The sequence below is a fragment of the Parasteatoda tepidariorum genome, chromosome X2 (assembly GCF_043381705.1).
Source record: "Parasteatoda tepidariorum isolate YZ-2023 chromosome X2, CAS_Ptep_4.0, whole genome shotgun sequence".
NCBI lineage: Eukaryota > Metazoa > Arthropoda > Arachnida > Araneae > Theridiidae > Parasteatoda > Parasteatoda tepidariorum.
The window spans coordinates 41,611,456-41,632,672 of NC_092215.1; the positions used below are offsets into that span (position 1 = coordinate 41,611,456).

Genomic DNA, 21,217 nt, shown 5'->3' on the forward strand with positions numbered 1-21,217 from the left:
CTTAAACTCACGCCTTATTGTACCGCATAGCAAAGGAATACGCCGATGATCAAAGTATTATTAGTTTGGGTTTGTGTCGTTCATTGCTTTTGAAACATAACGAACCGAAAAAATGTGTTTTCTTTGAACAGTACATGTTCTGTTTAACTTTTGGAGTATTTGGTGTTATAAAATGATTCATGGCATTTTCAAATAAGCCGTTCGGTATGTTACAACAATGAATGCGGAATTCCCTTTATAGCGGAAGTGGATATTTACACAGCCGGTTATAATTTATCAGGAGATTGGTTGTTGTGTGGTGCTTTTTTGTTTTAAGGTACCAAAGAAGAGAAAAAATGGATGTTAACAAAAAAATGATTCCTGATATGTCCAGTCCTGAAAAAGGCAAAATGGTTTGGTTGAAAAATTTAATGATAAATTTGAAGATTGATTTTAATAAAAATAAAACAGTTGAAGCAAGTAATGAGTTCACCTGTCAAAATAGGTAATAAAATTGATTCTATTCATACTATTTTATAAAATGAACTTTTTAGCATTTTATAATTAGATTTATTATAATAAAAACAATTAAGATTATAAAGATGATAAGTAACTTAAGATTCAGATAAGTTCAGATAGTTTTATTTTGATGATATAAACAAAATTTTCCTCAAAGCTAATAGAAACACTTTGTTTCCACAAGGCAGCAGCATACTGTAACTTGTCTTGCATCAAAACAGACGTGGGGAACTAAATTTTCAAGTTGCGCATCTAAAATTATTTCAGAGTTCTATTTTTTTCGCAAAGCTTTCCACATATTAATTTTAGAATGGAACTATTGTTCTTTATATGATAGTATGGTTTGGTTTGTATTATGTATTGCATTTTTTATTTATTCTCAGGGGGCAATCTTTCTTTATTTCATTTAAATATTCATATTTTGTTAACATAAAATTAAACATTAACCTTAAAATTAATTTACATTAATTTATGCAAGGCTTAAGATTGATATTCGCTAATTTTTTTTCTCTGTATATAATATTTTTGATTCTGACTAATCCTTATAAATAATTAAATGAAACTATTGTTTTTCTATATAATTGTATGGTTTAATTTGTATTAAAAAAAGCCGTTTTTAATTATTGACAGGAAAAATTTCTTTATTTCTTATATTTAAATATTCATATTTTGTTAGCGTAAAATTTTTTAATTATTCATGTGAGACTAAAGATGGACATGTGTTAATTTTTTTTCTTTGGATATAATATTTTGAATTATTTTCTAACTTATGCTTTTTTTTTGCATATTTCATCTCCACTGTTTACAAAACATGAAAAGATCCAAAAAAAATTTAATTAATTGTTAACGATATTGCAAAATTTAATCGCATTTTTTCCGCACAATTTTGGTTTAAGTTTTTGCTCACAGCTCATACAATTTGCTCGCAGATAGATAGTGCTAAATAATTTACGTCATAAGCATTTGAAACCATCAAAAACGCTTTTGAGGAGTGATATAGATTTTTATAGATGTTTCGGGATAATTTATGTCGAACGATATTTGTATCTATAAATATGATGCTATATTAATAAAATAGGAATTATAACAGCGCATCAAATGGCACCTATTAATTTGAAGAATTAAATAAAAATTATCTTTTTGAAAAACTAATAAAATTTCAAAAAAAGATAACCGGAAAATTTTGCGTTGCAAGTGTACAAAGTCTAATATTTATTACATTATTTATCTAACAAATATGTTCTTTTCATAAAAGAAAATTTATTTGGTGAAAAAAAATATATAAATTAATCCCATGCGAATAGTTTTCATGTCAAATAATGCTACTCAAAAATTTTTTTGTAAAAAAGTTAGCGAAATTTCAAAGAAAGATATCTGGGACGCTAAATTACAATCTAGCGGTCTTTAACGACTCTTTTTTTTTTTAAATTATTTTTTTTTTTTTAGATTTTCCTTTTTTCTGTAGTTTGTTCCAATTATAGTGCAAGCTTTTATTTCATTTACAATTTAAGAAACTAAACTGATATAAAATTTATTTCAATTTAGTTAATATTTTAAAATTAAACCAAAACTGAAAAAAGTGTCAAGAATCAAGCTTTTCTTAATTATTATTTAAGAAAAGGCCAAACACAAGAACGCATCGTTAAAGCCGCTGGATTGGAAATCGCAACCGGGACATTTTGTGCTGCAAGTGTGCTAAGTCTAGTATTCATTACAATTAATTTATTCTTTTAAATTTGTTCCTTTTTGTAAAATAAAATTTTTTTGTGGACAAAAAAATACATTTATTAAGGGAGAATAGTTCTTATCTTAAATGATATAAGGAGTATCTCTAATATTATCTGCAACATTAAAAACACTAAATAGATCAAAAGTATTAGTATGATTAAATGGACATAAGAAAATTGCAATTCGAATAAAAAATGCAATTTTTGCAAAGCTCAATAAAAAGATTGTAGTGTCTTTGATTAGCAATCAGGCAGTTTTTACAAATGATTTATTATTATTTCTGTATATTGAAAGCTGAAACGAGTTATCTAGCGAAATCCTATAAGAGGCCCCTCTGCAAATGAAGCAGGCTCCCTCACATTTTTGTCACACCCCAAATCATCTAAAATATACCCTTAAGCAAATATCTTACTAAATTTGTTCGCTTTATCTTAGGAATGGGGGTAAATAAAAGGGGGGATTTATCTTCAGGTTATGATAATAAGACTTCTTTCTTCAACCAGTTGTGTCACTTTTTCATGATCTTTTACAAAAACATGCGATATTGTATAAAATCAAGTTAAACTTATCAAAACGGATGTTCACATTTTGTTATCTTTTTGTTACATTATTTTTTTGGATTTATTAATTTTTTTTTAGTTTTTTATTTACTCATTTCAATCGAGCAGAAAATAGAAAAAAAGTTCCTTCGTCGTGATTTGTTACTATAACAAAGTTTAAAAAACCTTAGAAACTGTTTTATGAACATCTACATGAGAAATTATTTTATTTTATGCACCACTAATTCAAATATAGCATGCATGTTTGCGATGCACTTTTTGAAACTACATTTACACTGTAAAAATTTTGGTGTATAGTTGCCATAATTTTTGGTGAGGGGTAAACTAACATTTTTTACAGTGAATGTAGTGACATTTCTTATTTACTTTTTTACTGTTATATTTTTATTAATTTTTTTAATTAATTTTCTGTCTGTTTATTTACTGACAACACTTATTTTCATACGCATTGAAACTGATTTATGGTTTAATTGCAAAAATTTTTCACTTAAAAAGCAAACATATCTTTATTACACTGATAAAAATTTCGCGGAAAAGATGGTTTACTAACAATTTATTCCATTGATTTAGTTTAAACAACCAGATAAACTAAATAAACCACATCCCACTTTTCATTTCATAAAACACAACTCAACCACTACATAGCTCTATTGTCCATTACCTAACGAAAAGCACATGTCCAGTAAAATTTTTTGGTCCAAATCTCAATTTAAAATTTTTCTGCGGTTTTGAAGTCATGCTAGTTGTAAATGGTAAAAAAAACCGTACAGTTTTGTATTCATGGTTTTTTAACTATACTAGTTGCAAATGATTTTAAGACCGTAAAGGTAATAATAAGGGGAGATATAGGGCCATGTTGTAATACATAATATTGACTGCGAATTCCCTCATTTTAACGCTATTCAACACACTAGGACCATATTGTGTCCCCCCTTATTGGTCTATAATTATTTCCTTTGGTGGGGTACACTATTACCCCGTAATATAATATGTTATCCAACATGAATAGATTGGTGTTAGTAACGATTTTTTTTTAATTTTTCATAAAAAACTATTTTTAATTTGCAGTTTTTGTTAAACGCTCATGTAGATATGTAGGTTATTTTAAACGTTTTTTTCTTCCCTTTTCTCAAAATTGTTTTCAAAATTATTAGAACAATTAATAATTTAATGATTTCAATTGTTGTTTTGCATTATTTATAACATTAAAAAACTTACTATTTATGAAAAAATATTGTAACTATTTGGACTTGAATTACTTAAATAAACGTTCTAAGTTTTTGATGATATTTATTTCCGCCAATGTCTCGCCAATTCAGTATTTTTTTCATATTTATCATTTAATTATTTGTTTCAAAAAGTCTGAACAAACAAATATTTCAGAAAGCAGAAGTTATATCAATGTAATTCAGAAACTTTATTTGAAAACAATGAATAAAAATACTGCTTAATTCCACATTATTTCATTTCGTAAAAGAAGAGAAACAGGAAGTCAAACATTTGTAACTTAACAATATTTTTATCCCATTTTCTCGGTGTTCACGGCAAAATATCGCTCGCTTGCAAAAATCTGCGAAAACGTGCTAAAATTGGACTAGCTTATGATACTTGAATTCACTACACGTCAGGTTACGTATATTTTCTTTTTCTCCCTGCTTTCCGAGTCTTGAAATAGAATAAGTAAGAAATAACAATTATAAATTAGAACTGCGCTTTTTCTGCACATTCACTTTTTTCTGAAAGAGATAAATCAGTTGGGTAAAGCGATTTCTTGCGAATGTTCAGGCATTTCAAGTGAAATTCTGTACAAGGGCTAAATCTTACAGCACGCTAAATTTAAAAATATAATGAGTAAAGTAAAGAAAAAAACGTAACTTGTCATTTAACTTGTAATTCTAATTGCAATAAGTCATAATTTTAACAAAGAAATCAACTAAAGTCTTCACTAAGAAAGAAACATGGTCAAAACTACCAGGATATAGTAAAATTTACTGCTCTAAGGCAGTGTTTCTCAAAGTGCAGTGTTTCTCAAAGTGTTTCTCAAAGTAAGGTGGTACGCAGTACCACCAGGGGTACGGGAACATTTTAGCGGAGGTACGCGTTCTTATGCGAAATATCTTGCAACTGCAGAAAATTTCGAAAAATTTTATTTCAAAACAAAGCTAGCCATGAAAATGTAAGATTACGTATTTCTGCATTGGCAAATTTTTGCAGAGTTAACAGTTAATAATTAGTGGTGTCAACAACCAGTTGTGATTTTTAACTTTTGTGCAATTTTTTTCTAGTAAAAATAAACATATTTTTAAAAAAATACATTAATTTTTTATTAGTGGTACACAGCGCGACGAAAAATTCAGAAACGGTACACAAAAGCCATAAGTTTGGGAAACACTGCTCTAAGACATTGTTTCTCATACTTATGACTTTTGTGTACCCTTTCTAAATTTTTCGTAACGCTGTGTACCACTAATAAAAAAATGAATAGATTTTTTACTGTAAAAAATTGTACAAAAGTTAATTAACATTTGCTGTTGGCACCACTAATTATTAACTGTTAACTCTGCAAAAAATAGCTAATAGAAAATACGTGATCATAAATTTTCATGGCTAGCTTTGTTTTGAAATAAAAATTTTTGAAATGTTCTTTTGTTGCAAGATGTTTCGCATAAGAACGCGTACCCCCGATAAACTGTTCTCGTACCCCTGGGGGTACGCGTACCACACTTTGGGAAACACTGCTCTAAGGGAACACCAAAAAGCTTGATAAATTTTTACCGAAGTGCTTTGGTAATGAGGTTAGTAAAATTAACTATAAAATATGGTTTTATGATATCTGATAAAAGTTGGTAGATATGGTTGAATTTGGTAATTTTATCTGATACCTTAGAGAATGGAATTAAAAACCATATTTATTCGGTTTAATTTATTTTCAGTTTTTTATTTTTTACTAAATGTGTGGTAATAAGAACAAGACTTTCAAAAACCAGAACTTCCAATAAGTTGTTACCATATCAACGAAAAAATTACCAAATAAATGGTTTAAATACTGTATATTTGGGTTTTATTAACCAGAATTATAGTTTTTTTCTTCAGTTTATTAGTTTTAGTTTTTATAGAGTTTATTTCAGTCAGAAACATCATTACCATACAGTACGATAATTTTATCATTATTTTTTACTCCATTTTCTAATCAAAACCATCGCAACATTTTTCGGGCGCGGATTATGAAAACCAATATGTGGGGAACTTTAAATATTCGCCTTATAAATTGCTCCTAAGAACACATATCATTTTGGACTTATGAGTTTTGCATTTACTATAAATGTAAATATGATTTTTTTCTTGTCCTACTTCATTCCAAAAAGTAAACAACTTACCTTTTTTCGATTTGTTCCCTTCAAATTGTAAGCTGTAAAGTTAAATTTTTTATGTACAACAATTTCAGTGACCCTTAGAGGTGAGGAATTTTGCTTTTAAAAGCGCCACTTAAATAATTGTTTAAAATTGTTTTCCAACTTCTAACTTTTGGGTTATATGAAGTTTCTTGTACAGGAACCCTAGAAATGTAAAAACTATCACTTTCTTTTTTTGTTTAATCTATTTAACTAAGTAAAACACAAGGTTTTTGAATTTTTAATATGAAAAATAATTTTTTGAAAATTGAAAAAATGACACTCGTGAACAATTTTGTTTGTTTGTTTTCTGTTGCATAAATTTTTTAAAAGATCCTTGATACTCTTGTATAGCTGATTTCAAATTTGCTAACAGTTTCTCTCTCCAAGCAACAGCTCTTTCAAATTACACATTTTAGTAAATTTTGCCGAAATTTAAAAAAAGTTATATATAACAGGTGGTTGCATCAATGTTATGACAAACTTCTAGGGGAGTTAGGCGATATAAAAATAACCGAAAATGCATAGGAACCTACATCCAGAAACGTCGTCATATGCCGCTAGAGGCTCTTTTCTATTATGAACAGTTTCTTCGACTGCTTTTGAACTGGTCATAATAGGGAAGCAACCTTAGTCGTGTATGACGACATTTCCGGTCATGAGTTCTTTGCAATTTTAATCTTGATGATGTGCCCTAACTCCCCTAGAAGTTTGTCTCAATGTGTGAATGAACGACATCCTGTTATATATAGGATTTTTAAACTTGTATATTTCGACAAAAAAGTAGACTAAAAATGTCATTTTAAAATTATTTGTAAATTTAGGAAAAAAAGTAATTTCAAATTTGAAATCCCCACACCTGAGTTAAGCAATATCAAGAATTTGTATAATTACAATAAAAAAATTTTTTTCCCCAGATTAAATATTAAAATTTTCTCTTCGAATGTGACTGTCATAGATCTCCAGAGTCATAAGAAGGCAGATCCCTGATTAAATACCCTTCCCGACCCGTATGACGGTTATGTGTTTAACGAATTTCATGTAAAAATGATGTCAATTAGTAAACATACATTGAGAGGAAAACACTGTTAAAATTTCAGATCAAATCACGGTAAAAAGTACCAGCACTCAAGGGGCCGGTTCTTTTTACTCTAAAATCCATTTTTACCGAAACATGATACGAAACAATAAACGGAAATCTATCTTAATTTTTACAGTAATAATTACTTTAAAATCACTGAACCACTCAAATAAAATAAATATTACTGAAATAAAATATATTTCATTTCTGTAATAATATTAAATATTCAGTAATAATCATAAATATTACTCAAATAAAATATATTTTAAGGTAAAAATGGATTTTACGGTAGAAGGGATTTAACGGTAAATGGATTTTGCGGATGATGCACCAAAAGTACCGGTATTATGACGTAATTCAATTTACAGTACAGTCGAAATAGAAGTTCTTTTCGAACGTTCTTTTGCTAATTGTAATGGCTAAAAATAAACTTTTAACTTAAAAAAGCATAAAGAAAATTTTAAAAAAAGCTTAAAGGAAAGTCATAACAGTTTAATCAAAATAGTATTTTCAAACTATCAAAAATACAATTTTTTTTTTCCATTGAAATACTATAATTAATTATTATAATTAGAGTTTTCTTTTATTTATAGTAATATGATAGACTGAGATTGTTTTTAAAAAGGAACAATTTTCAAAATTAAAATAATTACAATTAAATTCTCATTTTTATGAAATTACATGTATAAAAAATCAGTATAAAAAAACATATGTAAAGTTCAATATGAAGTTACGTATATAAAAATCAATAGGAAATCACACATATTATTTTTTATATTATATCAACTTAATTATTTATTAATTAAAATACTTATATTTTATCAGTATCATTTTTACATAATTCCATTAAGGATTTTTATATACAACTTTTATCATTTTCACCCTGGTCCCGCGGACTAAATGCTTGGCAGCGTGTCGTAAACGGATATCTAAAAAAAGGGAAAAAATTTCCGACTCCATTTTATCATAAGCCTGAATTCTTCACTTGTGATTTGATTGTGATGATGATGTAAATGAGAAACATTTTTAAAATTAAAAAATTATAATAAAATAGAAAGTTATATTTTTTATTTTATGAAATTACATATAAAAGAAATCAACATGAAATGAGATATTAAAAATTCAATATGAAATTACGTATAAAAAACTCAATACGAAACAGCACATTTGAAAACCAATACATGTATTAACAAGTTTAGGCTTATTGCTACATGTTCAAAATGGCCCATGTGTAAAGGCTTCATATAAGCTGATGAAACACAACACTTATTAATTTTTTATTTAAATTTTTTTTGAACTAAAATACTTCTATTTTATTAGAACTTTTCTTACATTATTATTCCATAATGGATTATTATATACAACTTTTATCATTTTCACCGTGGTCCACATTTAGCTGCTCGTTTAGTAGCTTGTCGTAAACGGATATCTAAAAAAGGAAAATTCTTTCTGACTCAGTCCATTTCATAAAAAGTAAAGAAAAAAAACTGAAATCTTCTCTTGTGATTTGACCAAGCGGGAAAATCACATAAGTTTAGTTTATTATCTTTACCACCTGAATGGAAAAGGAGCAGAAAATCTTTTTTTTTGCAGCAGAGACGCATGATTGCGCCGATCACCTGTTCTTGTTTGTTTACATTCTGAGTCTTCTCTGTAGTACACGAGCGCGCGCACACCCCTACGTGTGCATTGGACCATTCCGCGCAGGCGGGTCGATGCTACAGTGAGAATGATGCCTACATTCGGCCGAAAGTGAGTGTTGGGCTCGTTTGGTGGTTCCTGACGTACAGTAAAGCACGTTGGACTTCGAAAAGACATGTGGATTTCGTTAAAGGTCCAACATAGGTTGATAAATACTGGTGCTGATTCACTGACCTTTCTGTAATAAGCAGCTAGTTTTTTGAGTTTTAATTTTTTTTTCTTATGTTTTGGTGCGTTTTATGGAGATGAATGTGAATTAAACGTCAAAGTCGAATGTTCTATATCGAATGTTGGGATTTTAATATTTATTGACATCAATCAGAAATGAAGATACATATAAATAAGATGTTGATATTATTTGCCAGAGAGTTGGATTCGCCAATTTTTTTTAAAAGGATAACGGATCATTGAAAATATTTGGGTAAGTTTTTTTCTTATTAGCTTTTTAAGTTAATATTTTTTTTATGTCTAAGTTATTCTTCTTAACTACTCGCGTCAGTGAACTTTTCTTCGGAGAGATTTCGTAAACCCCAGCGGGGCGTTATTAGAGGAATACACGATGTTAGTGTTTTTGTAATCGAAACTAGCTTCGTTGCTTTAACCCGATCAGTTCATGCGATTAAATTATTGTTTCTCAACTTTTCTTCGGCATGAATAAAAGATAATAAAATTGTTTTTGCTTTCATTGAATGCTTAAATTTCAATTTGTTTCGGTTTTGTTTTCGCCTCATGGAATTTAGTTTCTGAAAATAATATTCCCTGTCAAAATTAATGTGTATTGTATGTATATATATCCAAACTAGTTTTGTTTTATAAACAGTGTATAAGATCTGATTTTGGTTTCTCAAATTCAGCATAATTTCAAAAAATAAAGTAAAAAAGTGTGCTCTCATAATGTTAAAACTCTCATAACATGTTCTCTCATGATGTTAAAACAGAAGCTTAATTTCGAGTGGTTTTGGTTTTGATTTTGATTTAATTATGCTCAAATTTTATGCAAATTCTTTGCTCATTCTTCGCTCTCTCTTTCTCAAAAATAAATAAATAAATAGATAAATAAACAAATAAATAAATAAATAATGATAATAATAATTTATCGCTAGTTATTTTGAAATTAATGTAGGTAATACAATTTATCGCAATTAAATTTTGAATATAACTGTCATCATGTATGGAGATAATTAAATAAATTTATGTTTATGAAAATTGAATTTATAATTAGAAGTTAGACCAGCAGCTAAATATTACTTTAAAATGATCAGTCTTGTGTAGAAATGTGAGTTCAATTTTACGTGTTACAAAATATATAACACGTAAGATTTTTAAATTGTATTAGTTTTTGTATTATTTTTTAAAGTTATTATTTTTAATTTGCAAAAACTTATACAAAAATTCTTCATACACTCTTTTTGATACAAAACTTTAAATTTTCATTAAAGTTATCATTATTGTGTCTTGCGCAGTTATGATTAATTTCTTTATAAACAGATTTGCATACTACGAGTATAGTAAAACCTAGATTTGCATGAACAAATTTATAGTAGCGAAGCTAATTTAGAAACCTGTAATTCGCTGAAAATTAAATAACATTAGGTGTTAACTCAGATTTAAACAGTGACAATTAGTAAGCCTTAATTTACATTTTAATATGATATAGAAATGCACCCATATTTTAAAAATAAAACATTTAAAATTTGCCGGGTATTTAGAACATAAAATCTTATAAACGTACTCTTTTTTTTAATTAAATTATTTTATGCTGATACTAAATAAAATATATTTTAAGTGTTTTTTAAACACAACAATAATTCTTTAATATGTACAAATTACGAATGTTGTTAAATGTAAAATATAGATAATGATTGTCAATATTCCAGCATTTTAAAATTTCGGTTTCGTCCATCTTAAACTCTATATCTGCGAAGAAAAAAATCGTATAAGGATAATTAAATATTATTTCTTGTTTTTTACTAAAAGTTTATTTTTTCATTGGCAGCTGGTGTGGATGTTTTAAATATATTCTTTAATGTAGTAAAAATTGTAATAATAATTAGTTGGGACCGGAGAAGTAAATTCAGAGAAGTAAAAATTATATCACCCACTCATTGCCAGCCCTACGGTGTTTGGACAATGAAATGCTGCAGTATATATTTGTAGTAAATTCGTATAGAAACTCTTATTCGACCTAATAACCTGTAATTAACTCGGTTCCATTGCATTTTGTGAATATCTTCAATTTTGTTTACAGCAGAAATTTAAATAGAAATTTTTTACAACGCATTGAAATGGCCCACTCTTTATTATGGAGTACATTGTTCATATACTAAGAATTTGTAAAGCAATTAATTTTACAATTTTGATCAACCACAAATGAACAGTACTTTAAAAAATATTTTATCTTGCTTTTTTATGGATGTTGAATTCTGAATACTAAACCAGTTTTATTAAACTGCTTATGATTTTTTCATAATTTTTTTATGCTCAAAAATTTCAAAACTCCTAAATAGCTGATTTAGATTTACCAGCATTATAGAAGAAACGCTGCTTTGTTTGCAAGAAACATAATAATTTTCGGATGTCGTGGTTGTTTCTTCCTCAATATCTAAAGATAAAATTAAAAAGAAACCACTGCAGGCAGTTCTTTTCTTCTAGACGGGAATTAATAATTACATTGTGCAAATATAATATGCTAAACTTCAAATTATCTTTCTTTAAAATTTTCTTTTCATTCTACTTATACATTCTATTCTTATTTCGTTCTACTTTATAACGAACGAGACAGCTGTATTTTCTGCATTTTTTAATTTCATTAATGGGTTCAGCATAAAGTTTATAAACATTTTTTTGAAATCGAATAGTGTATTTATTTTGATATAATACTCCATTCGTTTTTCTATATTAGACATATGAAAATTAGATGGGATTTATAATTAAATTTATGCCATGCATTTTCTTTCAAAGTATAATTTCTTTTTAGTGTTCGACAAAAATCTGCGTTTTAAATCTGTAAAAGCGTTTCGAATTCCGCAAAATTTATTACTTGTAGCGTATGGTAAAATTTACCGTATGATCAATGGAAACACCAATAATCTCGGTAAGTTTTACTAAAGTACTTTTGTGCTGATTCTGGTAATATTTATAATAAAATATAGTCTTATAATATGGGTTAAAATGTGGTAATTTTTCTTGGTTCCTTAGAACGTGGTATGAAAACCCTTTTATTCGGTGAAATTTACTTTTAATTTATGTATTTTTAATTAAAATTGTGGTAATAAGTACTATATTTTTGAAAACCAGAACTTCCGGTTAACTATTACCATATGAACGGAAAAATTACTAAATGAATAGTTTTTATGTCGTATATTTTTGTTTCATTTAACCAGAATTGTAGTTTTGTTTACCAGAAACATCATCACCGTGCAGTACAATAATTTTACCAGAATATTTTCCTCCGTCTAGTATATATGATCTATTTTTTTATTTTATTTTTATAGAATAATACAAATTTTCAAATTTTATAAAAAGTATTGTAATATATATATGCACTCTACATATAATTCACCTCTAATGTTCTATATCAGGGGTTTCCAACTTAGATGACGTTGGGGACGCAATTAAAAACACCAATCAAATATCGGGCCGCAACTTTATCAAAATTTTATATAGGACTCTTTTATGTTTGAAGCAACATTAAATATTACTATCAGACTTTTTTAAGTTGTACAAAACAAAAGTAATGAATTACAAATTAAAAAAAGTAGTAGATTTTTAACTGAGAAAAATAGTTTTTTCACGGCTGGTATGTTAAATTTCATAGAAACTAAGAAATTAGGTTTTTTAAGGAAGAAAAGTACTTGAAACCCATATGGATTTTTTACATAAATTGTCCGCAAAAAATGACAACTAATATATTTTAGCTCGTGGGCCACAAAAAAAAAGGCTTGCCGGGTCGGATGTGGCCAGCGGGCCGCCAGTTGGTAACCAGTTCTATATCTTTCTATGCATATGCACTATATATACTTCTTTTTTTTATAGAGAGTGCATATAGGTATACTATATAAAAAACTATATGCATTCCGTTTAAAAAAATAATACTGTGTATTTATACTGAACAATCTCCGCAAATTTAGTGTCTCGTTAACATGTTCAAAAATTTATTATCTAAATTATGTTATTTACGTATGCAACTTCAGTTGACATCACATATTAGCACTGAAAAGATCCTATATACTACAATCATATTTAATTGTAGTATATAGGATCTTTTTATAGGTTTTCCTCTTTTTATTTTATAAAATAATACAAATTTTTAAAAAAAGTACTCTAATATAAATAAATGCACTCTCAATATTATATATACCTCTAACGTTCTATATCTTTCTATGTATATACACTATATATACTTTTTTTTTTTTAAAGAAAAAGAGTACATGTAGGTACTGTAAATAAAAAACTATATGCATTCCATTTAAAAAAAATAATACTGTGTATTTATACTGAACACTCTCCGCAAATTTAGTTTCTCGTTAACGTGCTCAAAAATTTATTATGTAAATTATGTTATTTACATATGCAACTCCAGTTGACATCACATATTAGCACTGGACTTGAATCATATCTAATTATGGTATATAGGATCTTTTTATAGATTTTCTTCTTTTTATTTTTATAAAATGATACAAATTTAAAAAAAAAGTACTCTAATATAAATATATATATATGCACTCTACATATTATATATACCTCTAACGTTCTATATCTTTCTATGTATATACACTATATATACTTCTTTTTTTTTAAAAAAAAAAAGAGAGTGCATATAGGTACTATACTATATAAAAACTATATGCATTCTGTTTTAAAAAAATAATACTGGGTATTTAAACTGAACACTCTCCGCAAATTTAGTGTCTCGTTAACGTGTTCTAATTTTTTTTCTTCTAAATTATGTTATTTACATATGCAACTCCAGTTGACATCACATATTAGCACTGAACTTGAATCACTCAACACATAACCTATTTTGAGATCTGTTTTCGCTTTCATTGGAATCAATTACTCTAGTGTTCCAGATGTTTCATTGAATTGCGAAGGTTAGCGAAAAACATTTCAGCTTAGTTAAACAAATAGTGAGGCAGCATGTTTCGCTACATTGTGTAACCATAGCAATCACATATGTAGAATTCCAAAGTGTCATCAGAGCTCTGCGATCGGGAAGCGGAATCTCAATGCTGAGATTTATTGATAAATATTACATGAGTTTTTTTCACACAATGGTTTTATTTAAATGCAACTTTTGAATTACAAATTTTAAGCTATCCTAGAATGTGAAATTATGTGTCTTAAATTTATGTTGTTAATATTTTTTTTAAATAAATCATATGAGCAATCTTTGCGAAAGGCATTTTTGGTCAAATTTTTACAATTTTATAATTTTAAGAACAAAATTGTCCATTTTATCACACTATAATTAATTAAACTAATTTAATGTAATTTTATGGTTTTATTTAAATGAAGCTTTTGAATTACAAATTTTAAGCCATCCTAGAATGTGAAATTATTCGTCTTAATGTTGTTAATATTTTTTTTAAATAAATCATGTGAGCAGTCATTGCGAAAGGCATTTTTGGTCAAATCTTTACAATTTTATAATTTTAGGAACAAAATTGTTCATTTTATCACACTATAATTAATTAAACTAATTTAATGTAATTTAATGGTTTTATTTAAATGTAACTTTTGAATTACAAATTTTAAGCTATTCTAGAATGTGAAATTATTCGTCTTAAAGTTATGTTGTTAATATTTTTTTTAAATAAATCTTACGAACAGTTATTGCGAAGGGTATTTTTGGTCAAATTTTTACAATTTAATAACATTAAGAACAAAATTGTTCATTTTATCACACTATAATTAATTAAACTAACTATATTATTAAACTATAATTAATTAAATTAACTAAAAGTCCCTCGTGTTTTAAAATTAATTGACGTTTCCAAATTTAGCATTTACAACAGTGAGAAAGTAAATCTGGTTAAAACTACTAAATTATGAAAAAATTTACCGTGTTCCTAAATCTAAACACTAAAAAGCTCGGTAATTTTCACCAAAACGCTTTGGTAATGAATATGATTGAACAAACAATTAAATATAGTGATATAATTAGGTAAATGTGATAACTTTTGCTAATTTTATCATGATTCCTAAGCCATTTATTCTGTTAAATTTACTTTTTAGTTTTGTATCTTCTGCAAAATGTGAGGTAATAGGAATTATTATTTTGATAATCAGAATTTACTCTAAACCGTTACCATATGAACGTTACCATAATACCGTATATTTTGGTTTTAATAACTAGGCTTATGTTGTTGTTTTTACCATAAATGTCGTTTCCATACAGTATAGTAACTTTATCAGAATTCGTGAAAGAAATATAGTTACTGTAAAATTTAGTGCTGAAATTATTTTAGATTTTATTATTTAATAATAATATATATTTGTTTTAAAAGTTATGAAGTTAATATCAAAATAAATTATGAAAGAAACAAAACTTTACTATACAAATTAATTTAAGAAATAAATGTCTAGTGAGAGAAAATATTTTTATTAAATTAAAATAATTATAAATAAGCAATTTTAAGTGACTAATTGATATTATATTAAAATTGGTATAAAAATAACTAAGAAACTTTCCTTAATCACTAATAAACAAACTAAAACTTCTTTTTTTGGAGCTTAAAACTACAAATAACTCCTATCATTATTTAAATGGAATTCTAATTTAAAATAGAATAGAACTCGCTAATCATTCTTAAGTAAAAATGATTATTTAAGAAATTATTACTTCAAAAGTGACGAAAATTTGTTTATAAAACCCGATCTATTTTGATTACTCTCAATTAATTGTGCTTTTAATTTCGAAAGAGCTCTAAGATAAATTTCTCAAAAGTGTGAAAAATACTAACCCCAGTTTTATAGTTTTTAAAAGAGTAGGTTTAAATTGATTTAGTAGAAAAGCGCAGTTAGTTCATGAAGAAATGTTTTCTACTAATTAATTATTGCTCTTTAAATATATTTGTCATTAATTACATTAAGATATTTTGCAATATTTATCTCATAATTATTGAAAATCTAGAGAAAGTAATTTGCTGTGTTAACGTTTTTACCTTTTTTATCTTTAATTTTACATTTAATCGTTATAGTTACATCAGTTATATTTTAAATGCCAAAAATGCTTCATGGCAGTTATATCTAGAGTTATAAGAAATAATATCAATAGAATATTTTGAAAATTTAATTTCGTTTTAGTTACTAAATTTTTTTTTTTATACTGTGAATTTCTAAACGCTGTTATTGTTCTTGATCACTTAAAATATTTTATTATCTTCTAAACACATTTTCATCACATAAGTTTATAATTTAAACTTCATTAGAGTATCATGATAAATTTGTTAAAAGTAAAAATAAATAACTTTCAGTATTTTTGCAACAAAAAAAAACAATGAAAAAAAAAAAACAATTTTGGAAAAAATTACTTATAAATTTTTCTTCTTCATGGATTGCGATTTTCCGAATGATGTTATTGCTCTTGATATATTCTATGCCTTTTAAAATACTTTGCCGCTTTGCATAATCATTAACATTTCGTAGAAAGGGAAAGGTACAAATTCAAATTTCCTTAACGCTCAACAAACCTTCATTTTATAGAATTCTCTGCACGAGAATTTAACATTTCCAGACGCTCATTAGCAAAGTAGGATGCTCATTTCCTTAAATCCAAAGCAAAAATATATTCATTATACACCATTTCTAATTCTAAGCGACTATTAAATTAGAATTTCTTAATTTTGTCTGTGTTCTATATATTGTGATGATCCTTGAAAAATGAACTAATTTTCTATCACCTACTTTACGCCTCTCTCCCATACGTGAGGAATCAAAATTCGATTGATTGTACAGTTTTAGCAATTTTTTACGGCTCATTAAATGTTGAAAAGAACAGTGATCTCCCACTTCTACCATGTCCTCCTTAAAATGATGCCAGTATCGCTTCTTCTAATTTCGCAATTAAGGCCGAGTTCTCTGGTCCATTATCTCATTTAGTTAGTTGCTATCAACCCTTTATTACATTGAAAATATATGTGATCTGCAATAAAATCTAGAGGTATGTCGTTTCAGATTGTGGCGTTCATGATATGAATGAATGAAACAGGTCGATGGACTGTATATTTTCTTATCAATGAGAAAGGCTACGAAATTGGTAGTTAAATATTCCGAAATGTGAATTTGATGTTTCATTTGTTTGACCAATGCATTTATAATGAGACTGTATGTAAGTCGATACTATTTTGTGTCAGACTTGGTATTTCTTAATTTCGACGCAATGGTCGGTATGAATTTTAAACTCATCAATAGTGCGTTTCGATTTTTAGTAGTTCATTGGTAATTTTTGACATCATTTTCAATCTCTGTCGTCTTCATATTGTGTTCTGACTGAAGTCGAGATGGTTGTTGAACATCGATGCAATTTAATGCCAAGTATTTATAGTCTAGTCTTAAAAGTTGTATTGTATTAATAACCATATTTAAATACGTATGCCATGTAATTTTGTGAATTGGATAAAATTATTCGATTTGTGTAACATCGGTAGTGTTGATCCGTGGTATCCAAGTTTTGAATTTTTACAACTGGTGAAAACTGGGCACTGACCGGATCTATTCAAATTATTGACCACCGTTTGTATTTATTCGTAGTGTGTAAGCTTTACATTTTTTATCAGTGAAGAAATGTGCACTGACCGGATCTATTCAGACTGTTGACCACCGTTAGTATTTATTCGTAGTGCGCAAGCTTTAAATTTTTCAACTGTGAAGAACTGTGTACTGACCGGATCTCTTCAGATTATTGACCATCGTCTGTAATGATCCGCGTTATCAAAATACTAAATTTACCAATTACAACCATGCCAATTACAACCTTGAATGTTTTGCATTTTAACGCATCGGTTTTTTTGCATTGATTTCGTTAAAAAGCTGTCAAATTACTAATGGTTTTATTTTAATGAGTTTTAAGTCTCACTAGGTGTTTATTTTCAACCTTGTTTCCTTATTATTTCAAGGAGCTGTGCAGCTAGTCCGAGTGTTTTGCTTTTATTATTCTAACTCGGACATCTATTGCTTTCACATTAATGCTCTGGACTAAATTATTCATATCAGTGCGTTTGAGTGTAAAGATAACTACTGTCTTCAAAACTATACTGTTTATTAGAAATAAAGCATATTTTTTTGGGTGTTAGTATTGAAAGATATTTTTCAATTATCTTGCATGAAGAAATTGGAAGTTACGATGCTTTAGTTATTTTTACTTACTCCTCGGCTCTACAGTCCATGAAGGACCTTGACCTCCTTCTTTAGTTTTTAACCATTTTGATTATGATTAAGACTTTAATACCCTAAAAGTTTGTTTGCATCACTTGATGTTCTTTATTAAGTTAGTTGCTTGCTATTAATAGTTTTACTTATGGCAACATTTCTCAAAAAGTTACGAAATTTTTGTCGTTTACGAAGAAATTCTCCAAACAGAAATGATGATAAGTAAGTTAATTTTATCCATTTTTATTAGTTAAATATATGCTTAATTAATGAATACATCTATGGATTATTTATACTTGGAGGTTTATTTGTTTCTGATCAAAATTTAAAATTTTGGTAACATTTAATCTTTTTTCTTATATTATATGTGTTTACAATCATGCTTTATTTTATTTTTTTTGTTTATTTTGTTGTTTTGTGTATGGCACTATCTCTTAGTAAATATTCTCCCGCTCTTAAAAAATTGGCTCAAAGTAATTACTTGATTCGATAATATGTAGTAAATTTTCTGCAATCAACACAGGTTTCAGTCTAAAATTACTGTAAAATAATCGGCATCAGTCTATCTATTCGATTAACTGTAAAGCTTACGGCCAAGAACATTTTTTATCTTTACGGTATTAAAACCATTTACAACTAGCATGGCTTCAAAACCGTAAAGAAGAAATTCTTCAAGGTATAAGAGCTAGAATTTCGTTAGGTAATGGGCTATGGAGAGTGCGGAACACAAATTGTAGAGTGCAAGACACTGGAAACACTTCAAGTGTTGAAAAAAATTTAGGAATAATTGTGGTGTCAATGCTGGGAACTCGAACCCCCGTTCTGTCGGTCATGAGACTGACAGATTACACCTCTCGACTATAACATGTACTCAGCTGTAGGGAATTTAATGACTTCATTAGGTCTGTTTAATTGGTGCGTTAAAATTGGTGCATTAAATATAATATAGTACCTGTATGCACTCTCTTTTAAAATATAAGTATATATATAAAACTCTAGGAGTATATATAGAGTGCATGTATATATTAGGGTACTTTTTTAAAATTTGTATTATTTCATACAAATAAAAAGAAGAGAAAAACCTATAAATCGATCATATATACTTCTTCATTGGCCTGACAGCCCAGGATGGGCCCTTGCCTTCCGCAGAGTTGAACTCCAGGCTGATCATATATACTACAGGCAGGAAAACTTTGTTTTTGTTCTGCGATTTTTTGAACCTTATTTGGTGACAACAGTTAACAAGCGGTTTTTCTCACAATTAACAGTTTTATTACCTTCTTATTTATGGTTATTTCACTGTTTTGTTTGAAATCGGTAAAATAAGAAGTGAATAAATTGTTATTTAACCTTCTTTTCCGAGAAATTTTTAACAGTGGTAGTTGTTAAATTGAACCAGATGGTGTAATTTTGTGTAATCATGAGTTTTGAAATTAATTTTCACAGTAATATGGTTTATGGTACTTACTATGCTCGCAGTAGTATAACGCTGTATTAATGTTGAGCTTTCACCAAGACTTTTAACAGTGTAAAGTGTATAAGTGTAATAAATCTTCGAAACAATATGATTCAAATCTTTTTGCGTTTAAAATATAATAATTTTTTCTTGTAATTTCTTATCGCAAGGAAAAAGTTGTTGTTATTTTCTACTAGTTTTGAATCCACATAATAGTTATCTAAAAATAACACTTTTTAATGACTACATTTACCCTAAGTTAATATACTAAGTGAAAGTTTCAGAAGAGGCCTTAAATTCAAACTGTCTTGTCTGAGACGTCAAGAGTTTCCAGCCCACCATTTTTGTTCTTTATTTTTATTATTTTTATTATTTATATATATTTTTTTTATTTTTGCAATTGGTGTATGAATAATTCTTCCGTACAATCGTTACTTAGATGAAGTGCTTTGAATTTATCTATTTCGTTTTGAATGATAACATTGAAGCTAATATTTCTAGGAGCGACTGACAGACTCATAGCCTGTTCCTACCCGACTTTGCCCTTGTTCGTTGTTTTTTGTAATTTTTTTCCACGCCAAGCTACAACGTTCTGTCAGCCACGGAATAATAATATTACGTGTCCGAAGTTCATGAAAGTTGCTTTTAGTTTTCCTTCTTTCAATGAACCTTACGTATGCAACTTACAATAGGAATGACATTGAATTGAGTTAAATCCTTTGATGACTTGGAGTGGATGATTTAAGTATGAGCTGTTATATATATATAAAAAAAATCTTGCTCGTTTTCCTTGAGATCTACAGGTGTGCCGTTTGACGGAATCTTTGATCGCAAAGTTGTGTCATTTTGTTTAACATAACCCATCATTTTGACTGAAAAAATAAGAAAACGTATTCATTTGCAAGGTTTTATGCGGCGTAGGTAGGTAGTTTACGGTTAGTATATTTACTATTTGAGACTCAAGAATTGCACGTTTTTTATGTAAGCGTTTAACGATTACTACATGAAGAGGTGCATAGAAAATGTTTTTTCCTAATAACTTAATTAATAACCTTAATTAAATAAATTTATTTCTATGCTGTAGTATATTTTTAAGCACACACTGTAGTGCTACAATTAATAGCAAATAATTAGATCCTGAAATATTAAATGATAGAACATAACGATAAATAATTTATTAATTTTCAATCGAATTATAAATTATTAAAGAATTGTTCTACATTCTGATTAAAAACTGCCATACAAGGATAAGTATAAAACGCTTACTTCAAACTGCTTTGAGTCCAAAATTTTCTGCTAGAAAATAAATAAATTATGAAATTTTAGCATATACCATTACCGAATTTCATATGATTTGTGCCTAATTTCTTATGTCTTTCTTTTTTAACGAATATCAATAAAAATAGTGATATTTAAATAAACCGATTAA

General features: G+C 27.7%; 1 protein-coding gene across 1 annotated transcript in view; it reads left to right on the forward strand.

The window, feature by feature from the left end:
• The first annotated feature begins 320 nt into the window (after nt 1-320).
• Nucleotides 321-21,217, forward strand: part of LOC107440518 (SH3 and multiple ankyrin repeat domains protein 2) — a 132,445-nt gene continuing 111,548 nt past the window's right edge. The window contains exon 1 of the mRNA XM_043047652.2: nt 321-484. Coding sequence (XP_042903586.1) covers nt 336-484 — 149 coding nt within the window. The 5' untranslated portion in view covers nt 321-335. The remainder of the gene's footprint in view (nt 485-21,217) is intronic.